This window comes from Myzus persicae, unplaced genomic scaffold (assembly GCF_001856785.1).
Source record: "Myzus persicae strain clone G006 unplaced genomic scaffold, MPER_G0061.0, whole genome shotgun sequence".
Lineage (NCBI taxonomy): Eukaryota > Metazoa > Arthropoda > Insecta > Hemiptera > Aphididae > Myzus > Myzus persicae.
In genome coordinates, this window is record NW_019104389.1 from 183,584 (window position 1) to 210,023 (window position 26,440).

General features: G+C 31.6%; 1 protein-coding gene across 1 annotated transcript in view; it reads right to left on the reverse strand.

Moving 5' to 3' along the window:
* Nucleotides 1-26,440, reverse strand: part of LOC111041818 — a 71,719-nt gene that overhangs the window by 23,823 nt on the left and 21,456 nt on the right. The window contains exon 2 of the mRNA XM_022326255.1: nucleotides 7,119-7,319. Within this exon, the coding sequence (XP_022181947.1) occupies nucleotides 7,119-7,319 (201 nt within the window). The remainder of the gene's footprint in view (nucleotides 1-7,118; nucleotides 7,320-26,440) is intronic.

Below are 26,440 nucleotides of genomic sequence, written 5' to 3' on the forward strand. Positions count from 1 at the left end.
TCACATACGTTCATAGACTGCAAGTTGTCAGATGTATTATCTGAATTAATTTTTGTGTATTACCTATGTCAATTTAAAAACAATTGCATCATAAAATACCGACGAAGGAAATTGTATCCAAAAAATAAATTTAAAACCTACACTATGGAATTTTTGAAAAATCTCATGAATGACTTTTTGAGTTATTCGATTTTGATATTTTTTACACTGGCATTTTAGTTCAGACTAACATTATTGAGCAACCACAAATTATTAATTGGCCCTTAAATCTGTGAATATTAGTAACAACACGGATTACACACTCTGATAAAATAAATGTTTAATGTATTTTTGTAGATACAAATAACGATACATATTTAAATATTAAATAACAACATTATGTTATATATTTTTTTTCAGTTTTTATAGTTTTGTCATATCCACGTTTACGCTTCTGTAACAAATCGTCGCTATCTAACACCCTCTGTCTTTCATTAGATTTTAATACAATTTAATAAGAAATATTATAATTTTATTACATATTATTTATATTTTTAGAGAAAATCAATCGCATTTTTTTTTTAGTTTTGCAAGTCTTATTTTAGACGTTCCGTGTACTATAACTACGTTTACGTTCCTGTCAAAAATCATCTTTATTGGTCATCCATCCAACAATCTCTGTTCTTTCATATCTCATTAACTCAAAGCTTCTTAATATTTACTCCTCCCATGTATGTCCTTCATACATGTCCACAATATTTAAAAGTAATTATTCGAAAAATAAGCTTGTATAATGTGCTTAATAATGTCTAACATTGTTATGTATTTTTGATTCTTGTAATTGGGCACGTCCCGTATTTCAATTAATAAATAAATAAATAAATAAAAAACATCGATCTGTTCTCCAATTTTTCAATTTAATGATTTTATTTTTCGTTAAACTATTTCGAAATTTATGTAGGTGCTGTCGTATCATTATTACTTTTGTTTTTTAGTCTAATATGATCGTTTTTTTTTTTTTGACACACCACTTTAGATCAAAATTAAATTACTCGCGATATGGCGTAGTGAGATTATTGTCATAGTGACGTTGAGCAGTTGATACTAAATGGCCGATACGCAACGTAGAACCGTAGAAGAAAGCTCGGGAAAACTGTCCTTCAAAAAAAAAAAAAACTTCGAAAGTATCCAGCCAGTCTCCAAGAATCAAGTATCCGCCATAGAAAAATGTAAAAAAATCTTTCCATTTTAATTCACCTGCATGTGAGTGGATGACCGTGTGTCGACCCCTGGGAACACTACACTTTTAGAGTACCTACATAACACGGGTTTTAAGCGCGACGATTATATCGACCGACCGGCTGCTTGGCGGATGCTAGAAGGAGGTCTCTCTTATTGATGCGCTAAAAATATTATACTAGTTTTTAGTTAATTATACGAAACATGCCGACGCAAGTACTAAAAAATGACGCCATATCGGATCGACGTCGGACCACTGAAACTCAATAAGCGGAGTGAGTGAATTAATCAAAATAATAATACGATCTCGATAGGAAAACGACATGTGAATTCCGAGCCATGATGAATAGTTGTGCTATCCGTGAAAATTGTTATCGTCATCACAACAGTTATATTAAAAAATCAAGTCGGAACGCATATCGTATGGGCACATTTCACATGTAATATACATATTATACGATAATATTATGCACAATACGCATTCCATGACGTATTTAGTTCGGTGGGTCGGACTTCGATGGCTGGTAGATGATATATTGCACTAAAATTATCCGTGCAGCAGTTGACAGCAGGTGATCCAATTATAAATTGACGTAAGTTGTTCATTAGATATTTACAATTCGACTGTTTACGTTTTTGATGGTATATTTTTACTTTTTTTTTTTTTTCGTCACTTTACATACCCAATGACATGTGCATTTTTAACTCCTTATTCGATAGCAGAATATTTCGTGGGGAGTACTCTGGCATTTTTTCTCCCGATACCGTCGTCCTGTAACGGCTTAAAACGATGTAAGTAGGCAACAGAAATATTTTCAAAAACGTTAATGGTTTCCGAATATACGAGTATAACGAGTGGGACTAACGTTGAATGGATCGCCCGGCACAGCCTGGGTACAATCTCGCCGACACCCGAGACCTGTCCTCCACCTCAGCCTCCACTGATGGAGATGTGCGCCGACCCGAGTGATTTATTATTATTTTATGAAACGCGAGTGTAATATTATAATATTGATGATGATAGCCTTATCGGAATCGTATAAAATGTAAACAACGCGCGTACAAACACGACCGTGATAAGACGCGTTATCGCGTCGAGCGTAATGTAAACAAATAAAATCGCCCGACCGTATAATAATAATAATAATAATAATAATAGTCGTAATAATTTTAACGCTAAAGGACAGAGATGACGACGGTCGACTTCGGGACATATTATAATAATAATAATAATAATAATAATAATAACGATGACGACGGCGATAGTAATAATAATAATAAGCCACGCGGCCTATGCGTTTCTTTATTATCGCGAGCGGTGAACTTTTTACCCGTTCCGCTCCGACCTTTACGCCTCCCACCCCGCTCCGCTCTTAATTGTATCGCAACCGTAACGTTATATTATCATTATTGTTACTATTACTATTATTACTATTATTTCAGTCCTCGGGGACACGACACGATTTTCCCGTCGGGTTCGGGGTAGCTGGGAGGGGGGGGGGGGGGGGGTCGGATACGTAAGCAGGTAATTCGATCTCGACCTAATGCCTCCCCCAGTGTGCTACAACTGTACACCACGCGGTGCACACGCGGCTTTCCCGCAATCCGAGTGTGGCACTGCGACGACGACGACGATAATAATATTATTACGACGATTATGCGTAGGTATATGGGAGGTATATACCGTACGGTTCTTGTGTAACCGATAAATCATATTGCCATTCGTTTGCGTATATTATTATATATGATTAAATGATATCCCGCGACAGGCGCCGGAGAAGTAGTGGGTCCGTGCGCGGGGTGGGTAGGACGGCACATATTACTATACAAACTCCTATAAATTAAAACAAGTCTAAACTGTGCACCACGTACGGCAGTCGTATAATGTAATAATCATAATACAATGTCGATTTCAGTGCCCATACACAATATACAAATGCAGTGAAACTTCCTAATTACATGGTCTCGTGGCCCCCCAAAAAAAAAATCATGTGACGGAAAAATCAGTTTAATTAAATTAAATACATTTGGTCTTACTCTAGTTTGGCCCTCAAAAGTATTTTTTCAAAGAGAAAATTTCCTTATAATCGTCGGACAGTTGTCGTTATTTTCTACTTGGACAGACTTAGAAGCGTATTTCCCAATAGGAAGAGAAGGCTAAGATACCCGGGGTGGAAAAATTGAGGGAAGAAAATTGTGTAGTAGTAATAAATATTATTAAATTAAAATGTAATACATTTTAATTTTTTTTTCAATATTTTTGATTTTGAGTGGGTTCATTGTAAGTACACGTATTTTGTATTCGTTATAATTTATGGTCATAATATGTAAAACTAATTCACAAGTCATCATTTATATACATTATATTATGGTAAACAGTTATTGATAAAGATCAATTTAAAAATGGATTATGTTGTACTTAATGCATTTTTTTTTTATCAATGATGGTTCGAAAAAATTGTGTCTTATTAAATTTAGTGGACATTAATTAAAATGTTTCAAGGTAAGCCAAAAAACTAAAAACCAAGAAAAATAAATTGTCTGAAAATTCAAATGGATTTAAGTACTATTATATATTTTAATATTTAGAATATTTTGGAGAAGGTGTTATAACTTATTTACTCATAATTGTGGTGTAAAATATTTAGTACCTATAGTCGTAAAAAATCTTAATCCACCTCTGAAAGAATTTTTATTGGAAACACTGATAGATTTTGGCCACTTTTCACAAGTCCATTTTGGTAAAAGAAAAATATTTACCACTGAATAAACACATTAAGCTCATACATATTATGTCATGTCCGGACTTGCTATGTTCAACAAAAATAAAATGCATTACGATCTCATAAATAATAATAATAATACATAACATAATATGCCCGGAAATTGCGTTTTTATAATGTATAACCCTGCGGCCTGCTTATATATAATTTTATTTTGATATGTTTGATGACATATTATGATTTGTAATTAGATATACCAGATACCTATATTGTTTTATAATTATTATTAATAAGAAGTTAAAAATGGTCGATTCGTCTAAAAATCTGACTATTTAAATATGATATTAACAACAATATAAAAGAAAAATTACAGCTGTAATTATAACATAATAAAACGCGGTTTATATTATAACAAAAAATATATTTTACAAACGTCAACGAACGTTAGACAGAACCGGTCACATTCTGCAGACCGAGCTGCAGGGGCCGTTTTAGTACCTACTCTACCCACGTAATGAAGAGAAAAAGTTGAACATTCTAAATTTACAAGTAATAGGTCCCCTGCGTCGTTTGTCTCCGCGAGTAAGACCATACTCCAGAGCGACTTTCCTAATAGTCGGTTCATTACTAAAGGTGGCTAAGTACCACCATAAATATTCTCTTGACAAAGTGTCCCGAATCATAGGCGTGGTCGTTTTGGAGAGCCGAGGGCAGCGCAAGTCTTCCTCCACCCCCACCACTACCACCACCACCTCTATTGACGGTCATCGGGTCGAGTCATTTTGAGAATAACTTCATATTTGATTTTGATACGTGGGCGTAAAATTTGCTTATTTTTTTTTGTCTAGGCAGATTCAATTGTTATTGTTTTCGTGTTATGTATATTATGTAAGCGGTGTTTTTATATGTCTTCTTTTTTTTTATGTATTTGCGTTTATTTTTTAGTTTTATCTTCTCTAAAACGATGTGTTGGAGGGTACAACATCTAAAGCTTCAAGTGACCTCAATCACCGCCATCCAACAGTAATTTTGAGAAAATTCATTATTTATACGTAACCATAAAAAATGTTTGTTTTTTTTGGCTTAGGCAACATTCAATTATAATTGTTTTCGTATTGTGTTTATAAACAGTGATTTTCTATGATAAGTCAAGGTATTTTTTTTTTTTGTTTATTTCTTGTATTTCTGACCACTTTTTGGATTCCAAAGGGCCAGGAAGAAAATACAAGTATCTAAAGTTTAGAGTAACATAATCCAATACATGGTGTAAACCCTACAGATATATAAATATTACTTTTTCACATACCACATAGAATTCTCCAGACAATTGCGCAAAACTAAATCCACAAACTATAAAAAAGTATATTGAAAATGAACCGAAAACATGCATTGTTATTGTGACTTAGGGTGGAAGTTAGTGCCTGGGTGGTATTTTTAGGACTAGTTGAATCAAAATAAGCGCCTTTAATACATGATCTTTAATATGCAGTTAATTGATACAATTTTTTAGTAAAACAATTATTTTTTTCTTATTAGCTTAATAGCCTACAAGTTCAATATTTTCGAACGATCATAGTTTCAAGTCTATGCGTCCTGATACAACTTCCTGACAGTTTAAAATGATTTTAATATAATCGTTGTCTTTGATGTTTGATCTAGGGTAAATAAGTACTCTACTAAATAGTATATATTTACTTAGTATTAGTGAAATATGATTTGATATTTGCAGACATATTAATAGCTCCGAGGGTGGAGGTGAGAAGCAAACAGGAATGTCCCACACGACCCTTTGACCTATGCAAATGCTTCAGGATTTTCAGCACCCCTTTCTAACATAATAATCTGTTATATTAACAAAGCCTCATTGGCATTATTGACATTCATAAACAGAAGTAATTCTAAATGCTTAAAATGTTCACCAATTATTTATGCATAATACAATCTTGAGTTTTTTTCCAAAACTTTGGCTTTGTATAACATTTGAAAAACTTCGTTGATTTCTTGCCAAAAGTCAAAATTATACAGGGTGATGTATTTGACGTGAGACAGTCACTAATTGATATGACACTATCGTTTTTAAGATTATTTATTTTACATGCTTTGAAGTCGTTACTGAGGAACAATTTCGGGGGGCAAAAATGATATTTTTCCTACTTTTTATTGCTGTACCTACTATATTTTCAATATTTTGAAAGACAACATACATTTTTTTCCCTATTATTCGTAGTATTTCAATATATAAAATCAAATTATGGACAATTTGTTTATTAATTGATAAGTTTTTAAGGTATTGATTAGCGGAGTGGTGGATCGACATTTTGTAGGTACCCACTATTACTGTAACATTTCAAGTTGAAATTTAAATACTTATAAGATTATGAATCATAAACAAATCGTCCAAATTTGATTGTTATACCTAGAAGTACTTTATAAAATATCTGGATTTGAAATATGAAATTAAAACTCATTAAGGAAGTAGAAATAATTTAAATATAAAAATGATAAAAATATATTTTGCTGGGGAAACTTTGTTTAAGAAAAATAATTTTTAAAAGCATTAATAGTTATTGATAGAATCATTGGCTTTTGTTAAATAGATCACTCGGTGTAGTCTATTTGTTTCGAGGGCTAATGTATTATTATAATTGCAATAAACTGTAATAATATGATTTGAATGTATTGAAGAGTACAAAAACATTAATTGTCGTGTAGATGCATACATATTTGATGTAGTATGTCAAACCACCAGTGTGTACGAGTAAATCCTAATATTTACAATTTTGTCGGGGCTAAAGAAAATTTGATATAAATTGTATTTAAAAAAATATAATGGACGTCTTTTGCACATACTAAGAGCGCATTTCTTCGGGATTTCCTGTCAACGTTGATTTCGAAAACAATGCTTTGGAATTATCAATCAATTTTCGCTCTATGTGGATAATACAACGAAGACATTTTTGTAAATAAATTCAACGTTACCCACCCCTACAACAATAGGGCTTGAGTGCGATTCGAATCGAAACGAATTCGCCAGAAATCAAGTGGCATATTGGTGAAAAATTAAGTTAAGCCAACAGTTGTACTGGTAAACTTTATAACTGGGACTCGCCTACAGCTACGCCGCCATGACTCGCGTGAGTGGTGCATTATTGTATTATAAATTGCTGTGGCACGTACCTTCATGTGCGGACTGACTAGGTAGAGCAGTGGGTTGGCTCGGAGCCGTTCGTTTTCTTCTTCTACCCTGCGCATTTCCTCCCTCCTGGCCGAACTCAACACGGACACCTCTTCCCGGGTGATCGAAGCCGGAGCGTTCAGCGGCACTTGGACGTCCGGCAGACTCTTTTTGCGCTGCAGTGCCACCTGTACCGGAACCTCCTGCGAAACACAACGACAATATCGTAGATTATTGCAACGTGAAAACGTTATAAGACAAGCGTTAAGCAGTAATTATTATATTATCGTTGTTATGATTTTGTGACGAGACAAAGTATATGCACGTTTTCGAGATCAGACTCAACTGTTCGTCATAGATATATTATATTTTATAATATTTTATAATAATTATCGTTATGTTGTTGTATAGAAAAAAAACGTATAAAATCAAAATCATTTTCCATCAAACCGATATGAATGCGAAGGGTCTATGAAATAACAACCAGATAGGTACATTTTTTTGGTAAATAATTTTAACACTTTTTTTTTAATCACCAATATTTAAAAAAAAAAATCATGCACAATTAGGTGCAACAAACGTACTACTCCAGTATGTATAGCAGCCGAATGACGTGTACAAATATATACCTAGTTTTCTGTTATTTAATAATTGTGTAATAGGTGCAACAAACAGATAACTCATCGTTCATCTGCAAGTTTTGTCCGTTGATTTTGTTCTGTAACTATAATAAAATAATATTTTAAATATTATTACCTCAGATTTTTCATACTTAGTTATTGCATAAAGTTTGAACTTTTAAACTTTTAAACAACATTACTTTGTGTTAGTGAAATCAAAATTACCCTGAACGAATAAGTATACGCATGAATCGCGCAATAATATCTTTATGAATGAAATCCTTTATTCAATTTTAATTTGAAATCAAATTATGAATGACGAAGATAATATTATTATTACAATTTTATTATTATAATATTTTATTAACTAATCTGTCCTCCGAAACAGAAAGGCAGTAGGTATATTATTAAAAAATCAAAATGTTGAAAAAAAGAGTTTTTCATTTTTCAGTATGAAATGATAATATTTCAAAAAAAATTTTCACCTTTTATGAGAATTCGGCACACAATGCAGTATTATTTGTTTTATTTTATTTTATTTACCAGTTTATTGATTTTTTAAAAGATACCTACTGAATTTAATTTTAGTATTTTAGTAAAGAACAACTAAATCAATCTATCTCCATTGTTTTTCATATTGCTGATTTTTGTTTGAATGTTGTCAACAATATAAGATAACAACCGATTTCACAATATAATTCATTTGTATACAATTATAATGATGTAAGTTTTAGTCGTAATACCAAGTAACTAGTAAGTACGCAATATTCGAGATAATGGAAAATAATAAAAGCTAATTTGCTATTTAATAATTACAGGTTAACAATCATAATTTTTACTTTCGAAATTTCGCTTCGACAGCATTTGTATTTCCGAGGGCAGTATTGCACCTATACTTACGTAGAGTGTGGTCAACCATGTTATCTCATTTTCCCATACTCGGGGAAAACAAAAATTCCGGATAATCAGGACTACAAATTTTACGATGTTATTTTATGTAATCATTAATCAGTGTAGTCGAATGATAGTAGATACTAAGTATATAGTTCAAAATAATGATTCACAATAATCATAAATATGCATTTTGGAAACAATTTGGTTGTCCAAACATATTTTATCGTTTTTTTGATTTAAAAGGAAATTTAAGATTTAGGAACCAACTATAACACTATGTCGGATTTTATGTTAAAATTGAAATTTTTTTTTTGTTTATCAAATCACTGAATAGTACTTTATTATTTTAGTTCTAATCTATTTATTCTTTACTTTACTTTACTATACTTTATTTAATAATCTTTTTAGGTACTTAATAATAATATATTATACATATTATATACTTCCATTATAATTTAATTATATCTACACTGTGACAAGTGGTCTGACATTTTCTTACTCAACTAATTTTGATTTATATTATCGAATTCAGAATTTTATAAATGTTTGTAGATCAAAAAACAATAATAATATGGAATTACAAAAAAATGAAGAAATTTTTTTAAAACACATTTTAACCAAGAAAAAAATCACAACATAATAATATGATAAAATGTAAATGTAAATTTAAAATTTAAAAAAAAAACTTTGAAAAGTTTGAGAGAACAGAATATAATATAATCTCGCTTTGTTCATCTCGTCACAACATAGTTTCGTGTAATTATTTTAAATCTGAAAGAAATCTTGAAAGCCTATTCCGTGCACACCTCGGTACTTACAAAGTGGGTAGGATTTTGTTAATAACAAGTTTACTGTAAATGTCACTGTTTTGAAAAATGATCTTTCTAAAGTAGGTACTGCCTGCGCACAGTTCCCTGTATCCGAGATAGGGTGGGCGATGAAAGTTTTCCAACAATTTTACTGTCTCGTAAAGTGTTTTCCGAAGAAAGCTAAAATAAAACGCAGCATTATAAAAACCAATAATACACTCGCTCGGCACCGAGTTCGAAGTCAATCGCTAAATTTAAATGTGTATACTCAGGATTCTATAAATATAAAACTTAAGTATTGAAATGCTTTCTAACGAATAAATCTTGAGGTAAGACTCTGAACAGGGCGGGGTGGAATCGCTTCGGTGTATTTTTAATCACACCGTACAATAATAAATTGCACATATTTCAACTTTGACGCCTTGCATGCGTCACTCCCTCGTCGTAAATAAATCTCAATTTAGAAATAAACTAGAAGAAAATAGTTAATGAAATATATTATGTTCGTGATTACATTTCATAACTAATGTCATATTCATCCAAGCCAAGAACATAATATTGTGTAGCTGCCGTGTGGAAATTAAAATTTACCATTCAGCCACACGTTTCCAATATGTCAATATTATGCACTGCCATAACGCTCTATATTCGAGGCTTTAAATGCTTGTAACTCATAAACTACTCACTCAAAATTTGATTTTTATGCGATTGAAGTACTCAAAAAATGTTATGCTTTGATGAGATAAAGAATGAAAAACGATTAAATTAACTAATTAACGATTGAATTAACGATAAAAGAATGTAATGATTTAAACGACTTAAAAATTATGTAAAAAAAATTTTCAGAAACGTTAATAGTTATTGAAATAATATGAGTGTTAAATTTGTTCAAAGAATCACTAGGCACTTATATTACATATTATATTATTACGTCTTATGTTAAAACATCTGTGACGACAATATATGGTACTGACAGAGATAGCAAATGAATCGACCGGAGGAGACTCATTAATAAAAATAGACTAATAATTATTATCGTTGCGAGACCCACCCTATACGTACAACCCTCCTGTACAAACTGACATAGTAGTACACCTTAGACCTTATTACCGTAGTTGTGTTCTTGTTAACGAGCAATATGACGAAATCAATACACAAACACACACATGACTCATGCACACAATAGTTCACATATATCGAAGCTCGGCCAGCCGAAATAAGTAGTTTCACTGTCGAGTGTTTCTATTTATATGGCGTACCTACACGTCGAACAGCAGACGAGACGTCTCGACAATAATTGGGAAAGCGTATGAAATCGATAAATCTCGTCTCCCCGAGTCCGTCCAAGAACTATATACTAGGCACAACTACAACCATAGGCGGGTTTGTTTTTATTTTTCTAGCTCCTTAAAAATGTTTTATCGTCGCACCGTTCGAATAAGGCCTCCGCCGGCCTTGCAGTCGTACGGCGAACGAGCGACTTTGAAAGTTTTCACATTTATAAAGGAAACTATTTGTATCGCTGCAAACTCGCAACCGAACTTATTGTCTATGAATAACTATTTTAAAAATACGTTTTTACTCGACCAGAGCGACACGCATCTATTTATAACTGCAGCCCAGTCCCAGCATGGAACAGCTCATGATTAATTCATTTGTCAGGTCCGCGAATTCGATCGAGTCTTACACTTTTAAAAGCACAGTCGTCAGGGAAACTTACGAGGGTAAACACATAAGATAATCATCGTCAATAAACTAAAATGAACATCAAACAATATGAAAACAAGACCATTACACATATTTATCTCAAACAATAAAATAATTGTACCTCTCTCCGAGCAAAGTTAGGACTTAAATAGGTACCTATGCCCTAATATTATTGTGATAATAAAATAGAAAATGGTGCTGCGAATTTTTAAAATAAAATGTCACAGACGAGACTGTCGCCGATGAGTAATCACTCTTTTTAAAGACTAAAATAATCAATAACCACTAAAAGGTAATTATTGTATAAAAATATAAATGAAATATAAACCACGGTAGGTATGTGAAAATAATACTAAAATAATTAAAAAATTTAATTTATTTTCAATACAAGCCGAATGAAGATGAATCATCTCTGTCACAGATTATTTAATAATCCAAACCACCCAGACGAGTTTTATACAGTGTAAGTTCAGTGCTTGATTGAGAGGAACGAGAGAGTGGAAGACTGAGTCTCTCTTCTTTAAAAAAAAATATTTATAAGTCCCCCTTCTAATTATATCATTATATTTAATCAATTAGACAATGTTTATATTTTACCGCAAAATAAGTTTTTTGGAGCACACGTCTTGAAACAAATCCTAAATTAATGAGACATAGATATACGTAGGTTTGTGACAAAAATATTTAACGGACGAATACAACAAGTCCCGACTCTTTATTTGTGTATGTAACAATTCAGTCAATTAATTCGAATTTGTATTAAAAGAACAATTTTTAATTTAATATGTTTACAAAACCTTGTATGTTTGGGTTAAAAATATATTATCAGTTATTTTTTTATCACCATTTTTAACAAGTTCCATGTTCGTGTTCTCTCTCTGGCCTACTTGCAACATAGTCAACAACCAGAATCATTTTTTTTTTTATGTTTTTGAGTTATCTTAGAGGAAAATTACAGATAGCAAAAACGATAACGAAAAATATTTTAGAGGGTATGACTTATCGATTTATATAAAATAAACTGTCTAAAATTTTAAATTTTAAAATTTAAAAAAATGATTTATTCATCATTCAAATAATAAAAAAAAAAAATTATATTTTGAAAGTCGAATACAAATGCAAACATGAAATAACAATAAAACATGAAAACAATATGTCATATTCTCAAAGTATTATCCTCTATACATTTTGTAGTAAGTGATTTTACTCTAAAATTACTTAAAAATCATAAACAACGATTTGAGGTGAAACCGTTTTGTCTATGTTTCGTATGGGTCTGAGAGAAAACAAATATTGCTCTGAAATCCTCTTAAATCTGAAAGAAACATTATAAAAAAGAAAAAAATTTAAGACCTAAAAGTATAGTACTTTATATTATAATCTACATAATTTTTTACAAACAAATTAGTAGTGAGTAGATAAAACAATGAAAAACTACAAACAAAAGCACACATTTCTGGTTTAAAATAATTTAAAACTACTAAAACTAAAACTCCTCTTCTGCAAAACTAAGTGCTCATAACATACAATTATTGTTGTTATCTTAGCCTTCGGCATTATGCCATAATTTTGGGAGCATTCATAGATAATTGTATGACGTTTGAAATCTTTATATCTCGAACACGTGATGAGATTTTTTTCTTACTCAGATTTCTCCGATCATCCCTCCACCCTTCACCTCTTTTTAACTTTTCCAGCAACTCAAGTGGTTTATAGTTGGCTTGTAATGGTTTGAAAAGTTTTTAATTTTATGACAGACTTCAACGGGAAAATAATTTTTATTCTTTTTTTTAAACCCGGATTTCCTTGTATTTATTTTAAAACAACTTTTTAAATTATCTTTTTTATCAGCCTGAAATTTACATGGGCAAACCAATTTTGTTTTTTGAGTCAAGTGCCTTCGTATACTCGACGTTTGTTGACAATCTATTAAATTTTCGTTTGGTAGTGTTGAGTACAACATGCGATGCGTCAACAATAATAAAAACGTAAATAAAATTGCACCTATCAACATGCACAATTTAATATGAGCTAAGGCCATGTGTACTTTTACCGTTTAACATATTATTCCCAAAGTATAATAATAATATTAAAATATATTAAAAACCTGTATAAACAGGTAATTAATATTATTTTCATTAAAAGTGAAACATATTTATCAAAAGGAAAACAAATTGTGTTACATCCAATATTAATTATACCCTATAGCGGAGATTGGTCAACTACGCAAATTGTAATCTTTTTATATGTCAACTTCAGTTCTTTCATAATAATTCTTAGGTAAAAATATTAAGTAACAATAATAATATGTTTGTTGATATTTTTTTTTCAAAACAGTCTAAGCTAAAGTATTATCTCATTAAATCTGTCCATTCGGTCCTGATACGAATAAGTTATTATGTGTAACGAAATTCATTAATTTTATTCTCTCGTTTATTATACGTCCACTGCGACGAAGACAGTTGAGTCATAGGATTATCTCATCGACAAGAGCACATTTGTGCACTATTCCCACAAAAAATATTTCAATTTTTTCGTTAACATTTCTTCAGACGACGTTTTAGAAACCACACACTTTAAATGTGTGTTTTTAAAATAACAATAATTATGTGGACACGCTTCACAGTTATAACAACATCGACTGCTATGATTATTTATTATTATTTTGTACATATTATTATTAAAATTCTCGTACCCGTTAACGCGTTAAAAAATGTGTCAAAAAGACAACGGAGCTATGGAATTGCTCGACACAAAACTTGCATATCCAGTCATGTTTTCGTAAATATAATACTTTTAGTTTCAAAAAGAAGACGTGATAACAAATAAACATATTATAAAATATTATCTCTTGCCGCTCTTTTTTATATATCCTCTATTGATGCACTAACACTATATAATATGTTTTAAGTTGGATTTTTAATGCAGAATATGACGTCATGGCACCTCGTTGTTTCAATCACAACAATTCTGCCGATTTTGAATCACAATGAGTTTACGGTATATTATACGGTACACATAGATTTATACTTGTTTTTAGAGTTTAAAAATAGTAGATAATATTCAAATTCAAGAATTGTACAAACGAGCTTGAGAAATTAAATTTGATTTATATTTAAGTAATTAAATTTCGTGTTCTGCATAAATAAACAAAACGCACTAATACTCACACAACGACTGGTTTACACAATTTTTTTAAGACAAGCCGTCGAGTATTTTTGTATTATTATTGAATTACTACAAAATCCGTTTCATAGTCGCAACTATAATGGGACAAATATTATTATTTACAATGCTCAGAGGGCTTGCGGATACGTCGCCACGTGGGCTGCGACTGGTGCGTTCAAAACCCTCCGCGGTGTATACTTTTCTAAAAACGATATAATATGTACACAAGACGAGTATAAAATTCCGAAAAGTGTAAAGTTTGCACCGCGCTGACGACGTTTGGGTGTTAAACTCCCGGCTGCTCGGCACGGTTTCCCGGCAAAGTTTCTCGGCCAGATGATAAAGTACTTTGTTGTAATATTTGCGATCAAACTGTACCCTGCAACTAAGCGATTTCAAGTGACAGACCTCCGCCACCCACAATCCCCCCCCACCCCTCTCGGCCACCATCGCTCCGGGGCCGAGAACAAAACGCAGAGGAAAAAAAACACGCGCGCGCAAAACCAACAAAACTTTTATCGAACCCCGTCATTTTCCAAACAATAGACTTTACACTCGTCGCAATAATAGCGCGGCGGCGGCAGCGGACATAGTCCTCCGCCTTTTTCCGAGACAAACTTTTCACATACACATACACACGTACCTATAGAGTATATGCACTCTATACATAACTTATAATATGGACGTGTTCTATGTATTTATATATATTACCTAACCGGCAGACATCCACACCGAATTTCGCCGAGTGCCAACTGTATATACAGGGTGATCGGTTAACGCGGTTTATAAGGTGTACCAGTGTGTTTTCGAACTCAAAGTTTGCGTATTAAAAATCCCCCCCTCCACCCATTTGCATTCCGCGACAGATGATTTTTTCAAAATCTGATTTTTGGAATATTCAAATTTGCTGGCTCGTGAACGCTATATGAATATGGTTTCAGATTCTTGAACGGTTTTGTGCTACTATAGTTTCCTGTAAGGCTTAATTCTGAAGTTTTTTTCACAATAAGATAGTGTGGATACCCACAAATGTATAAACCGCGATTGGGTTACCAGCAGTCTTGTCACGCGTATTGATTGTTATTGTTATTTATATGGTCACTTTATTTTTTCAAACAAGTTCCGAGTTTCCCTACGTGTGGGCTCACGCACACGTCACGCCATTCGATCACAAACGCAATCGAAACGACGACACTATTGTGTAATGATTATTGTACGTGTACGGTTTATCGAAAGTAAATATCGAGAAGAATAAGACCGGCAGAGGGCAACAATTTCTCATGAGATATTTGAGTTTTAGTCTTAGGATTTTCGAATTTGTTTGAAGGAGGTTTTTTCGAGACAGTGAAACCTTTTTTTATTAAAAAAAAGTTGTCACGCGTTTTATAGTAGCACGACACAATATTATTATGTCTACAGATTGGTATAAATGTATGATAAATAGACGACATCGATTGTACGAGTACAACATAATATTGTAAATGAGTATTTGTTTTTAAATGTAACCATAGTTTTTGAGATGAACGTATTCAAGTAGCTAAGTAAATAACGGAGATGAATTACGTACGATATACAATAATATTATGTATAAATAATAACTATTAAGTGTGTATAATTAACAATGACTAATGAGCAACCGTTTTTAACATAATATTTTAAGAAGAAGAATAATTGTCCGTAGGTAAGCAATATTGGAGCAAACATCCTGAAGAAATAGGAACAGGTCACATGTGTGAGGTCTTTGAGTCTAGGCCCGTTTTTCTGAGACAGTTAAACATTATTTTTCAGAAATTTGGCCTTATTATAATATTATGTCTATAGATATGTAATATATTATGATATATTGATACAAATAGTTTATTTAATAGAACAATGTAATGCAACATTTTAAATTAGTCTTTGTTTTTCAATTTACCAATAGTTTTAGAGAAAAAAGTATTAATAACGTTAAGTAGGTAAGGACAAAAAGAAAGTTAACGTATTATAATATATGTATAAGTAATCAAATGTATGTATAATGAGCACCAGTTTTAAAATAATATCTTATTATAATAATAATAATAATAATTGTCTGTAAACAAAACTCGGTATCTGAATAAAATACAGTAGACCTGCAGAGGTGCACTGAAATAATGACAAATGAGATATTTTCTTTGTAGGATTTGGTTTTTTTTAATTTATTGATCTACTTTTTCCGGGACAATAAAACACTTTTATTTATAAACGTAGTCATTCATGTTTAATACCACAACATAATAATATTATTAAGTCTACAAATTGGTAACCAATATTATACTGATATACAATGTACGAACACGGATTGTACAATAATATATTTATATATTATGCGCTAAGTTAGTATTTGTTTTTTAATTTATCTGTAGTTTTCGAGATAAACGTCAAGTATGTATGAGAAGAAAACTGAGATGAATGCAATAAATATGCATAAGTAATAAGACGTACTACAGTCGTATGTACAACGAGCACCCGTTTTTGAGATAATATTTTAAGAATGAGAATAATGCATTTTCGGTGAACAGAGATGAAAAGTCAAAACATATGATTTAGTTTCAACTGCTTTCGAATTTAATCATGCCAGCTGCAGCAGTCTAAGTTATACCCACCTGTACTGTATCGAGTTTACTTTATGGTTTACTTTGATTATGATTTCGCTCGAATCCGTTCAAACGTTATGACGTAACCACCAAAGACCGATCACTAGGTAAAGCTAGAAAATTTACTATTTGAGCTCAGTGAAAGCTACTTAAATCGTAATATTTAACTATGGATTTTTAAAAAAAAAAAATACGTTGTTCACCGTCCTACAGGGTGTACAAATCGTGTTGGTAAAAATTGTTTGATAGAACACGACTGCAGAAAACCAATCGTAAAATATACTGATAGACTTATTTAATTTTTATACAAAAAAAAACTTTTTTAAAAATTAAATCATAGTCGATAGACTGCGTTCTCGCTTTATCATAGTAATCTGTTAGGTGTGTTTGAGTTTTAAGTGTAATTAGACTCATCGATTGATTTTCATAACTGTGTTATACGCGCCGTAGGTATCTATATTATATTCGTTTCTTCTATTATTGAAAAATTGATCTAATATTAAAAAAATGTTATGAGATTTTAACTGATATTGAACATAAAACGAATACAGTAAACATTTGAATAAGTATTTAAATTTTATTCGGATTTATATTTCAAATTATTTTTGTTTGCTGTTTATTCGAATTTGTTCAAATCGTTCAAAATCTATAGCTATATTGTAAGTCATTGTGTTCGAGTAGGCTATGTTGGTTCACCTTAAGTTCTCGAACCAAACCGTAGGAATAGTACAGTCGTAATTAAAATAATAAGTATGATAGAGAAGACGTATTAAGGTTTGTAGTCTTGAACTTAACCTCTAAAATTCTTACACTTTCCGTCGTCGAACTAATATAGATTACAGACAACTCCGGACGATCTCACATGGGCAATCACGACAATCACCGCACTTTATTCTGGTTTAAGATAGTTTAGAGTAGTTAAAATAACACTATACAATCAAATACAATTTGAACCATTTCATTCTCGATTAGGTTCAGTCTTTTACTCTTTTAAAGCGCAATCATTACTGACCATTGTATTAAACTTACTTATAACGATCAAAGTTCGCGGTTTTCAGAGTGCGGTTCATTGGTTAATTTTGTCGAAATTTGAACATAAATACTTATTAACAGAAAAGTGTAATATTTATGAACCGCTGTTATAACAACTTTTGAGAAACCCTGTACTCAATTTTCAATCATTCCTACACATATTTTTATTGACATTTACTGAAAAAAAAGATATTTAGTTTCAAAAGTACTCCTAAACAAGTCGAACAAATTTTAAAATTTGTCATTCATTGATAATGATTAAATAATAAATATATTTTGATGATAGTTTCAAAAATATTTATTATTTATCAGTAAGTAAACCAAATGATTATTGTTTTTAAACATTTGACTTAGAATAAGTATTTTACATTTATCTAAAAACATAATAGTTTTCTGTCGTGTGGGAAACGGCTTTTTCTAATACATACCTAATGTCCCTAATGGCACTACTTCATTATATCTACTAAATATTCGACAACATTTTATAACTAAAAACCCGAATAAAATTATGATTTTCCGCTTTAACCGAGTACAAATGGCATAACCCATTTTAAGCTTTTAAAACAGCTTTGTCCAACTGCAAGGCTGGCTTTGAAGGGTAACATAAACAAGTGAGTATGGAAATTTGAAATAAATCGTAATATTTTTTGATAACGTTGTCACGAATAATAATATAATAGCCAATAATTATGACGACACACGATTTTGGGTAGAAAACTCTTCATCCACTTTTGCTGCATGACGAGGTGATGTTCAGGTCGTTTATCTGATACGAAATGACGACTCAAAATTATTCTATAAAGCTACCCTTTGATTTGGGGTTCGGTGGCTTTTGATCGGTAGACCGTGCAGCGTGTGTGAAGGGTAAACGAGACTCGAACCCTCCCATTGAAATCAAGTGATTTGAGATTTCTATCAGTTTTGTGTTTTTATTCTTTTTAGTTTTTATAGAAATAAAAAAAACCGACTTTGTGACATCGAAATCTTCGACCCCGCACGTAATTATTATTGATCTTATTCGCATCCCTTCGTCATCGAAAATGTTCCGTGGTCGACACTCGGCATCTATCGCCGACACGTGTCAACGAAATGTCTGACACATAAAATAAAATAATACAATGTTTTATTATTTTTATTGAATCAGAGTTTAGTTTCCGAGTGGAGCAACTGTACAATATATATAGATGGGGGTATTAAGGTTGTACGATGTATGTTATATATATATATGTCTTGCCGGAAAACAGCCTTTGAGAATTAATACTTCAAAAAGATTCCGCCGCAATGCTATATGGATAGAAAATTGGACGTCATGTGGTCGTCCACATACATGGATTGTACTTTTTAAAGTTCATATTACTCGAATGTCTGTAGAAGGTTTTCAGGCCATTTCAAAACATAGATTGGTTGTAAAAAAAAAAACCCAATCGCCAGTTATCTAAAACCAATTTTCGACTGTTGTTTTTGTGGTTAATACCTACTACGGTTACACTTCGCTTACGAAAATTCGTTTTTCGTAAATGTAATGGTTCGCGTTATTTTGTTGACAACCATATAAATATAATTTTTGATGAGTTTCTAAAAGAGAGTATAATATACATTTATACTCTGAAAATATCCACTTAAAATGTTTAGACCATAATACAGTATAATATATTTCTTTACATTTTTCTTTATACCATTTTTCTTCTGTCTCGAACTATGTAGACAACAATTTTATTGTAAGCAGCTTAGAGATTAAGTTTAAAACTTTTAATGTTTGTAACTGATTCCTAATGACCTGCGATGCCGCGGGTTAATAAATAATAATAAAAAACAGTACCTATATATATTTCGTGAAACTAAGTGTGTATACTGTATAATATCAATATTATAAGGGTTTTATTTTCTGACTGCCAGTATTTTCAAAAATACTACAGAATAATTAAGTATAGAAAACTTCCAAGAAGAACGACGAGTGCAAAACTTGTATGGCTATACAGTTTAACTTATATGGATGGATCTTAAAACAAAAACGGAGTACTCTATACCATTACAGAGAAGAAACAGAAACCTTACAATTTAAATTGAAAGACAGTTTCAGCGTTTTTACAGTATCAGCAATCAAAGAAAGTACACGTTATACGCTGGAAGCCGAAAACATAGAAATAATAATAGTAAATACTTGTGAAGTGCGTTCATTTGCCATTGAAAATACTATCTGAGTAATCGAAATAAGACTAAATATCCAAAAAATAGAAATCTGATTAGGTGCTCAAATAAAGTTATTAGATTCGCGTCACTCGAACCTCGGGGAAAAAAAACAAAATTACTGTCTAAAACTGACTAAAAAGAAAACATGAACATGTGCCGTGCATGATGTAGACAAGCCTCACCCCCCTATTTATTATAATCAAAACAAAAATGTCACCAGAAAAAAAAATAAAGAAAAAGTTACAAAAATTATACGAGCAACTGCATCATCTCTTTTATTATACTATCTTGTATTATCTAATAACAATGAAAAACAAGAACACATATAAGTAACATGGAAACAATACCTTCGACCATGATATACATCTGATGTAAGAGGTATCGATAGGTAAGAAAACAGAAGTCCTTTTTTTTGGAATAATTTTTTCATCTACGCCAGAATATTGGCTCTATAGTGAGTGACGCACAGTCGAGACTTAACCCTAACCGACATTTTATTAAAAAAAAATTTAAAAAATTAAATTTTTAACTGAGTGCCTAATAATATTAATCACTATAGTCAAATCCTTGATTAAAAAGAGAAAGCACAAAATACAGTATTCATTATTTTTTTTTTTTTTATCATATATTCGAGCATATCATTATTATATTATGGTCGGATTATTCAAAGCAATACGAAGACTCATATACATAATATATACAGGGTGTCCCCCGAGGATTTACCCGTTGTGATATCTCCTGAGATAATAAATATATCATAAATCTGTGTTTTTTTTATTATTATTATTATTATTAGACTCACGGAGACAAGGACTACATATTTTTATTTTTTTATTTAACCTAATTTTATTGGTAGGAAAATTAAAAAATGTATTTTTTCATTTTTTTTTATTTTTGAAACAATTGAAGATATCAATTTTGAACAGTTTAATTTTCTGAAAATGTTGACCATTCAACCATCGTTAATCTTATGATTCTTAATCATTCGTTCAGTCTGTACGTAGAACAGCAAAAAACTGGTTTTTATCTGGACGGTGAGTCCCTCTCTTCGGCTAAATGGTATGTCCTCAAGGGACACCCTGTACAGTACAATAATACATTACACAATATTTGAAATATAATGATAATAATAATAGTAATAATAGTGTGTATAGATAACGACTTTATATAATATATTTTATAGTACAAGAGCAATGACATGTTTAGTGCTGGAGCATAATATTAATATATATATGGATATATATATATACGCACGACTCGACTTCCGAACTGAGCGGAGAAATGATTATTATTATTTTTTTTTATGTCGCCACGAAGCCCTATTTTTATGTCCTTTGGATATCGCGTATTATTATTATATACTTGCCCGCGTATATTCTATAATTCATATTATACACGATATATATATATATACATATGTTTATATATAAATATTATATACGACGAGAGTATATACAAATAAATACGATAATGTATTTTTATTGGTCACGGGCGACCGACGATCCGCATTCGCGGCGATGGCTTTTTTATTCGTACGATGCATATTATTAATAATATTATATTATATTGTATCATTGTATTATCGTGAACGCGACTCGGAGGTTATTATTCATCTTAATAATTTTTTTACATTGCATTGTGATATTATGCTATCGGAAACGACGATATTGATAATATTTCGGAATCCTATACAAAATAATTTAGAGGACGAACTTAAAAAATCCTCCTTAGTTTTTTGAGAATTTAAGCTAGGCAAGGCTGTCGCTTGGGCTCTCGAACGTTGTAGCGCCAAAAACTTTTGGACGTTTATTAATTAACGATGTAGCTTTTATATTTTATAAGTTGATTTCTGGGGTATTAATTAATATTATTTGGCTGAGTTCTAAAAAAAAAAATAATTTAAAAGTACCTGCAGCTTTTAGTTCAAGAAATAATAATCCATTTTTATTTCGAAAATGCTCTAGTACATCTACTATAATTGCTAGGTAATATCAAATTTTGATTCACTTGTCTGATTAAAAAAAAAATTGAAATTAATATTAATTCTTAAATTATTATGACACATTTTCTCTTTTGTAATGTATTAGGTTCTAAGCATGTGATTCATGTTTAATATCATCTGTACTCATTACCCTCTTGGTGTGTTACATTTAAATGGATCAATAAAAAAATAATTCTAACTAAAATATTGCCTACCCACCACAAAATAATATGAAGATTTCGTTTTATTTCGTGTCACTTCTTGTGATTTCCAGTGTCCTTATTAATAATATAAATATCATTCGTTGCAAAAATAAACATTTAAAATAAAAATAAAAAGAACGCCCAGTGCGCATTTGAACCCCACGACCTTTCCAGATAATCGCGTAAATAAGGGAAGGGCGACAATATATCATATTTTCTAAAGGAACGCGTATACACTTTACACACAAGTCTCCGGGGACTAAACTCGTTTCTATGATTAGGTTTCACTGTTTTGAGATTATTATTCTTGTCTATTTCGATATTGTCAGTTGATTATTTTGACAAAGATTGAGGATTTTCTCTCCCTCTCTCTCGAAAAAAACTGGATTTTCGCTTAGGATGGGAAAAGGAGAAAAACGTAATCATAAGCCATTGAGTACAGGATTAAGACAGTATGATGTGCAGTATAGATATAGCTTTAAATCTATTTAAACATGTTAAGAATGTTAATATTATTATTTGGCTGATATGTACATTGGTGATTGCATATTATATCCTTTAAACACAACGCCCGAAGTCGTTTGTCCTAAATCGTTCATAATTAGTCTAACATTGCAGTGAGAGTTCGAGTAATTTCATAATTAGGGCCGAGGACTTTTATTTTTTCTTCCATACTATTAAGTCTAAAAAGGTAACCGAATAATACGATACGTGAAAGGTGTATAAATAATAAATATGACATGTTTTTAACACAATGAAGTTAATATAATATTTAAAATTGCATTTTGCATATTTTTTGTAGTCATTGCGCATAAATGCATATTTGTGCATTAAACAAATTAAGAGCATTTTTCAAGGTGCATATTATGTTAAAAATAATTATGTTAGATGTATTGAATAATAATATAACATATAATAATAAGTATTTAAGAAATATTATTTTTCAAATGTGTCCATATCCATAATCGTTTTAAATTATCGATTGCTCGATTCACTATCTGGCCGATAACACCACGACGCGTAAAAGAAGTGAATATTCAATTGTCCGTAATATTTTATCAAGAAAAAGAAAATTGTTAAGAAACAATCATTCTTTCAAATTGTCAGTAATTCATTAAAATATATTTTGTTTTAAATTCATATATTTAAATGTATGTACCATATTTTATGTACTACGTATTTTTAGTGCATATTTTTAGTTGCATATCTATAGTGGCAAAATAGCAGGACATAAATTTCAAAAAAATCGTGTGACGAGAACTCGACGCCACCTACCGTTCCAGGGGCGACGCTTACGCCATGTCTATTGGTCTATAGAATAATATACTATACACACGAGCGTGGTTGAGGTTATAGAAAATCAGACGTGCTAGAACGCCATAAGTGAGTGGAAGTATTGATCAGGCACGCACCACTTGACCGGGCGCGGCGGGGTCGCGGTGTCACGTAGTTAAATCGGTTAGCAATCATTATCGCGGCCCCGATAAACCATAATGGTATCAACCGCGTCAGAAACGATGATATTCCTGACCAAAGCCGTGTCTGCCGAATCGCACGAAGCAACCGCGGCGACCATTGATCAAACGGCCGGCGCAGCTCAAATCCAAATAATATATGGTCCGTCTGACAGGCGTATATTATACGAAAAACGTAAGTCGATTTACGACTGTCGAGATCGCTTACGACAACCAAAAAACGATGTTCCGAAGCGGAGAGGGTTGGTTCTATATTATATGCATTGGAGGCGTAGGGCGATGTCGACTTTATCGGCAAACCCTGAGACAATTTGTTGCAACAACCTCGCAAGTCCAGATCGATTAGTTGATTGGTTTTAACTACGGAGCGTAACCTATATGAGCACTATTTTAACTCAAAGTGTTATTTTTCAAATCAATTGGAAAAGGTTAACTCACCGAGTTTAATACAATTAACTTTTTACCGCCACCACAATTGATCAAAACCTCGATCGCTCAAATCGTAACAATATATAAAGTATACAAAAAACTTTAGTCGATTTACGACTGTCGATGTCGTTTTAGACGGCCAAAAAAATAACGATATTCCGAAGCAAAGGGGGTTGGTTATATATTATATTCCTTGGCGGCGTAGGGTGATGTCGACCTTATCGGCAAACCCTAAGACAAGTTGTTGCAACAGCCTCACAAGTCCAGATCGATTAGGTGATTGGTTCTAACTACAGAACGTAAACTTGTATAAACATTATTTTAACTCAAAGTGTTATTTTTCAAAGTTTAGTCACTAAGTTTAATACAATTAACTTTTTACTGCGACCACAATTGATCAAACCGAGATCGCTCAAATAATATATGGTCCGCTTGACAGGCGCATATTATACGAAAAACGTAAGTCGATTTATGACTGTCCAGATCGTTGGAGGCATTCAAACAAATAACAATGTTCCAAAGTTGAGGGGGTTGGTTACAGTCTTTCAATGGCACAACAATTCATATCACTAATTATAAATACTTCGATTATTAATATTACGTATTTACGTATGGTAAGTGAGAACGATTTTCTCGTTGTTTACTAAGTCTCAAATTATATGAGAAATGTCCATAGTCTCCAGGACACCCAGCAATAACCACCTTTTAAACAGATGCACATGCCCCAAATAATGTCCTTCGTCACGCCACTGACTTGGTACTTACTATACATTATAATATTCATTCGCAGCATAGTGCCGGATAGGGTGTTGTTTTTCAAATCAAGTGGAAAAAGTTAAATTTTGACAATAGATACGTTATACTAGTTAAGACACCAAGTAAGTAAGACAATTAACCACCCGCCTATACTTATCTTGTTAATGCTCAACATCGCCAAATAATGTATATTATATAATAAACGGAGACAACAAGGAAAATGTGTCAAAAACAATTTTTCATACAACTTTGTTTGCAAAAATATAACTTACCTACTTTCTTTTTAATATACCTGGCATAAAATAAATGTACAAAATACAAAATAATTCCCATAAATATCTCATGTCGTATTTTCGTGTATATTTTTAGTAAGGCACTTAATTTTACTGTGATAAATTATGGGTACGTACAGCCAACAGTCATATTGTATGATTCAGGTAGAACATATTAGTGCTTTATGTGTTTCACTATTAAGACAAAAAAAAAAACCTTCCAATGCAATGAACACACAAAACAGTGCAGCTACCATACTCATTATTCAATAATCAAAGTAAAAAAAAAAATTGTCTTGTTCTTAATGTCAATACGGTTCAATGAAAATTCGACTGAATCGCATACCTAATAATGTAACGTAAGCTATTTATAGTGACCATACATAGAAACGACGTGTGAGTTAAACATGTTCTATAACATCATTGTTTTAATGATAACCACTGATAATCGAAAAATATACTTACATACAATAAATAAAATACTAATAATTACGATTTACATTTGACGATTTTCCTTGCTGATGATTAATTTTGAACACCATATTATTATTATATTTTCTTTTTGGAGAATATTACAATCTCTATACACCATTAAAATTGTATTATATTTTCATTTTTCTGCATCTGATTTTTTTAAATTCAAGACGAAACGCATTAAAATGAATGTGATTATTATTTTATAAACTTGTAATAATTAATTGCATTTTTTTGTTTTCTTTGTTTATTAAAAGGACTACAAAATCAGTTAAGTTTGAGATAGAATGTAGTTACATTATTGTTCACGAACAGACTGTAAAGACAAGTGTGGACACTGGACAACATCAAAAGTATCTTTCAATGTACACTGAGATTAAAAAAAATGCATAAACATTATCAAAAGTCAATCTAAAAGACAAAACATTAAACAAGTGTCGACTTTCTAGTGGAAACATATTATAATCACAACATTTTTCTCGCTGTCAAGAAGAGAACAGTATTAGATTGTACATTGCGTACAAAACAGTAAAATCGGGTGAGTCCATTTTCGACCAAAAATAAATAAGATACCATTTTCCTCTACAAAAAAAATGGGTTGATTCTATTTTTCTTTGATTATTCTTTTATACAAAAATAATATCCATTTTCTTCAAAATATTTTTCAGATCTTTTAGCCGGCCCTAGTGATGAAGTACT